Source organism: Notamacropus eugenii, chromosome 5 (assembly GCF_028372415.1).
Source record: "Notamacropus eugenii isolate mMacEug1 chromosome 5, mMacEug1.pri_v2, whole genome shotgun sequence".
NCBI lineage: Eukaryota > Metazoa > Chordata > Mammalia > Diprotodontia > Macropodidae > Notamacropus > Notamacropus eugenii.
The window spans coordinates 8,018,399-8,023,427 of record NC_092876.1 but is presented as its reverse complement, the minus strand read 5'-3'; the positions used below and the strand labels follow the sequence as shown (position 1 = coordinate 8,023,427).

General features: G+C 36.3%; 1 protein-coding gene across 1 annotated transcript; it reads right to left on the bottom strand.

The window, feature by feature from the left end:
* Positions 1-1,110: 1,110 nt before the first annotated feature.
* LOC140508243 (uncharacterized) lies at positions 1,111-3,493 on the bottom strand. The gene has a single exon (XM_072616040.1). It carries the CDS (start codon positions 3,421-3,423, stop codon positions 1,111-1,113), a length of 2,313 nt encoding a protein of 770 aa, XP_072472141.1. The 5' UTR covers positions 3,424-3,493.
* Between the last annotated feature and the right edge of the window lie 1,536 nt (positions 3,494-5,029).

Sequence of the window (5,029 nt, the reverse complement as noted above, 5' to 3'; positions counted from 1 at the left end):
TGAGTTAGCCAAAGACAAGACTTAGAAGGGACAACGTAGCTATTTTTTAAGTACTTGAAAGGCTGGCATGTGGAAGAAAAATGAGTCTTTCTCTGGTCTCAGAAAGAAGAATTAGGAACAATGAGTAGATGTTGCAGAGAGACAAGCTTTAATCCAGCAAAATGAAATATGTCATAATAATCACAGCTCTCCAAAAGTGAAATGTGCTTCTTCAAGAGGGAAGGGGCTCCCCCTCACCAGGGGTCTAAAAGAAAGGCAACCATTTTGCACTTATTCTATAAGGAGCAGATTTTAGTTTAAGTTGAACCAAATCAGAAGTATAAAACACACGGCCTGCAGGCTATATGTAGCCCACAGCACTCTTGAGTATGGCCCAACACAGATTAAAATGTAACAGGGAAAGTATTTAACAAAATGAACAAAAATATAGGAAAGCATATGTAATATTATTACATTTTGAAATTAAGTCAATATTCATCCTGAAGGAATCCTTATGTATTGTTTGGTGGCCCCCATTTATATTTGAGTTTGGCACCACTGGACTAGATGACTCTTCCAAGTCTGCCTTTGTAAATTATTTGATGTCTCCTAAGGAATCCAGTGTTTCTGATAGCATTCCCATATGGTTTTCCTACCATGTAGATTCTCTAGTGTTTCATAAGTTATGAGTTATACTTTTACAGGATTTAATAAAACTTCTGAATATCCCAAAGATTGAAATGTTGACAGAAAACTATTCCACATGAATTATGTTCAAAAGAATTCACTCTAGAATGAATTTTCTCATGGCAATAAGGTTTACTTCTCTAATTGCTTTCTCATGCTCATTGCATACAAAATGTTTCTTTCCTATATGAATTATCTCATGGTTGTTATGTGAATAGTTTTTGCTGAAGACCACACATTCATTACCTTCTTGTAGATTCTAACAAACTCTCTGACAGTTCATAAGATAAGATTTTTCCACTTTCATTGCATTCTTTGATGTTATTTCTATATGATGAGAAATACATGTAATACACTTTGCAAATGATAAAGCAATTACATATTTATATATAACTATATATAAATATATATAACTATATATAAATTATATATTATTTATTATTATTATTTAGTATGGCATTTCCTATGATTTCTAAGGGATGAGCTGTTGCTGAATGCTTTTCCACATTCATTACAGTCAAAGGGTTTCTCTCCTGTGTGAATTCTTTTATGTGTAGTGAGGTTACCTTTGTCTCTGAATGCTTTTCCACACTCATTACATGCAAAGGGTTTCTCTCCAGTATGAAGTCTTTGGTGCCTTCTAAGGTTTGAACTGTTGTTGAAGGCTTTCCCACATTCATTACATTCAAAGGGTTTTTCTCCTGTGTGAAGTCTCCAATGTTTTGTAAGGTATGAGCTGTTGCTAAAAGCTTTCCCACATTCATTACATTCAAAGGGCTTCTCTTCTGTATGAATTCTCTTATGTGTAGTAAGACCTATCCTATGGCGGAAGGTTTTTCCACACTCATTACAATGAAAGGGTTTCTCTCCAGTATGAATTCTCTTATGTTCAGTAAGACTTGCTGTGTAGCTGAAGGCTTTCCCACACTCAATACATTCGAAGGGTTTCTCTCCAGTATGAATTCTCTTATGTTCAGTAAGTCTTCCTTTCTCAATGAAGGCTTTCCCACATTCATTGCACTCAAAAGGTTTCTCTCCTGTATGAATTCTCTGATGCTTTCTAAGTGATGAGCTTTTGGTGAAGGATTTTCCACATTCATTACATTCATATAGTTTTTCTCCAGTATGAAGTTTACAATGAACCCTAAGGGATGAATTGTTGCTGAAGGCCTTCCCACATTCATTGCATTCAAAGGGTTTTTCTCCTGTATGAATTCGATTATGTTCTGTAAGTCTTCCTCGTCCTGTGAAGGCTTTCCCACACTGATTGCATATAAAGGGTTTCTCTCCAGTATGGATTATCTGATGCCTCCTTAGTGATGAGTTTTTGATGAAGGCTTTTCCACATTCATTGCATTCAAATGGTTTCTTTCCAGTATGAATTCTCTTGTGTTCAGTAAGACTAGCTATGTAGCTGAAGGTTTTTCCACATTCATTACATTCAAAGGGTCTCTCTCCAGTATGAATTCTCTCATGTTCAGCAAGTCTTCCCCTTTCTATAAAGGCTTTCCCACACTCATTGCATGCAAAGGGTTTCTCTCCAGTATGAATTCTCTGATGCTTTTTCAGTGATGAGCTTCTGCTGAAGAATTTCCCACATTCATTACATTCACATCTTTTATCTTGAATATGAAGCCTTGAATGGTCCCTAAGAGATGAGCTACTGCTGAAGATTATTCCACATTTATTACATTTTAAAGGCTTCTCTCTTGTATGAACTCTCTTATGTTCTGTAAGTCTCCCTTGCTCTACAAAGGACTTCCCGCACTCACTGCATGTAAAGGGTTTTTCTCCATTATGAATTTTCTGATGCTTCCTAAGTGATGAGTTTTTAATAAAAGATTTCTCACATTGATTACATTCATATTTTCTTTCTCCAGTATGAAGTTTTCCATGAGCATTAAGGGATGAACTATAGCTAAAGGCTTTCCCACATTCAATGCATTCAAAGGGTCTCTCCCCTGTATGAATTCTCTTGTGTGCTATGAGTTTTCCACTCTCTGTAAAGGCTTTCCCACATTCACTACACACAAAGGGTTTCTCTCCTGTGTGAATTATCTGATGCCTCCTAAGTGATGAACTTTGCCTAAAAGTTTTCCCACATTCTTTACATTCAAATGGTTTCTCCCCAGTATGAATTCGCTTATGTTCAGTAAGACTTGATGGGTAGCTGAAGGCTTTCCCACAATCTTTACATTCAAAGGGTTTTTCTCCAGTATGAATTCGCTTATGTGCACTGAGTTTTCCCATCTGTATGAAAGTTTTCCCACACTCATTGCAGACAAAGTGTTTCTCTACAGTATGAACTCTTTGATATCTTCCAAGGGATAACCTAGTACTAACAATTTTCCCACACTCAGTATAATCACATGATTTTTCTCCATTAAGTTTTCTATGATAGTGAATAAGGTCTGTATGGTAAATGAAGGACTTCCAATATTTACTGTATTTACAAAGCTTCTTATATGAGATTTTGTAATATTTAAGAATGTTTGAATACTGCTTGAAGTTCTTTGCTTGGTCCCCATATTTATAAAGACTTTTTCCTGATAGAGCCCTCTGTTGGGCAGCAAAATTGAAACTGAGATTAAAATTTCTCCCAAATATATTACGTTTATGGGTGATGGCCATTTTCCTGGATATTCTCTCCTGGTTGTTGTTCTGCCTCTGTAATTTGAAATCACATTCCCAATCTTCTCTTGATTTACAATTCCATAAACTATACTTCTCAAGTCTTTTTTTAGATGACACTCTCATAGAAATAACTTGCTTTGGTACTACCTCATTAGCTTCACATTGGGTCTGCTGATTGAGAGAATCTGAAGAAAAAAAATTGTTAGTAGTTGCCTGGGATAAAGGAAGGAAAAGAGAAACTATCCAGTAACTTATGGACTGTTTTCTCTGTAAAGGAGAATTATTTATCTGAAAAAGCATAGAATAGACATTAAGAGGGAATTGAAACCCAAGTTACATAAGGAGAAGTGAACAGATTATTTCACTGTTTTAAAGTCTCGATCTGCTCAGTGGGTTATCATCTGTGATGATCTCTCCTGCCTCTTCAACCTGACATAACATTCCTAATTTTTGGCCACCTTATTGGTAATTGGCAAACTGTCTAAATTTTTAGAAAGGGAAAACATTTTCTGTGCAAACTGTAGATTATTAAACTTGATGTGGACTTTTGGAAAAATTTTATACTCTGCTATCAAATAGATGGTTTTGAAACACCAAGAAAAGAAAACAGTGCTCATTATGACAGCACAGGTTTAAGAACAGGTGGTAAAAAACAAAACAAAACAAAACAAAACCCACCACCATTAACAACAAGAACACTCTCATGTCCATTTATTCATCAAATTTCTTAACTTATGAATCAGAAGGATATTTTTCAGCTATCATGGATTAAATCTTCAGCAACATATCTGTCAGTCTTTCAAGATGACTTTATAACAAGATGGAACCTGAAAGTAGGTAATAGACTTGATATAGGAGACAATAGTTAGAAGTTCATGAGAAAGGTTCTTGAGGAAAGGGGAGTTTTAGGTAGAACATTTGGACAAGTTAAATAGAGGAGATTGGAGTCATGGACAACAAGGGGCTATTAAATCAAGAGGAAGGGATGGACTAGACTGGTGTAGCAGGATGATGAGTAAGTCATAGAATCACAAATTTAGAGTTGGAAGGGAATCTCAGAGGTCATCTAGTTCAACTTCCTCATTTTATAGAGGAGGGAATTGAGGTCTAGCGAGGTTAAGCGACTTGACCATGGTGAATCCAAGACACAAATGAAAGGAGTCCAGAGCAACTTTGTTCATAAAGTGAAAGAAGGAATGAAGGAAGATTCCAGCTTGGAAAACATTAATTCCATAGTTGGAAATGAGAAAGTTACAAAAGATTAATTTGGGGAAATAGGATATGGTTGACTTGGAAAGAATAAGTTTGGGGCATAAGCAAATCATTCAAGGGAACATGTTCTAGAAGCAGAAGTAAATATGGGACTGGAGCTGTCACAACTGAAGATGTAAATTTAGAAATCATTAGCACAGAAGAGAGAGTTAAAGACTTGTGAATGAATAGCCTATCTGAAAGAAAAGAAAACACAGAAGATTGAAGACAGAGCCAGGAAAATGGACACCCAGGGTTGACAGGCAAGGGTTTGGGAGATGGGAGAGGCAGTCACAATTGCAGAGATGAAACCATCTGAGAGGCTGAGAGAAGAATCAGGATAGTGTGGTGCCCCATAAGTCATAGAAGGAGACAGTTTGATGGTTCAAATCTGAGCACTGCTGCAGAGAGACTGAAGAAGATTAAGACTGGAGAAAAGATGCTTGCATTTTGAAGGAACAAAGGAAATATGGAGTAG

What these genes read in the sequence shown, in the direction of transcription:
- LOC140508243 (XM_072616040.1), bottom strand. Translation starts at nt 3,423, where the DNA reads ATGAGAGTGTCATCTAAAAAAAGACTTGAGAAGTATAGTTTATGGAAT.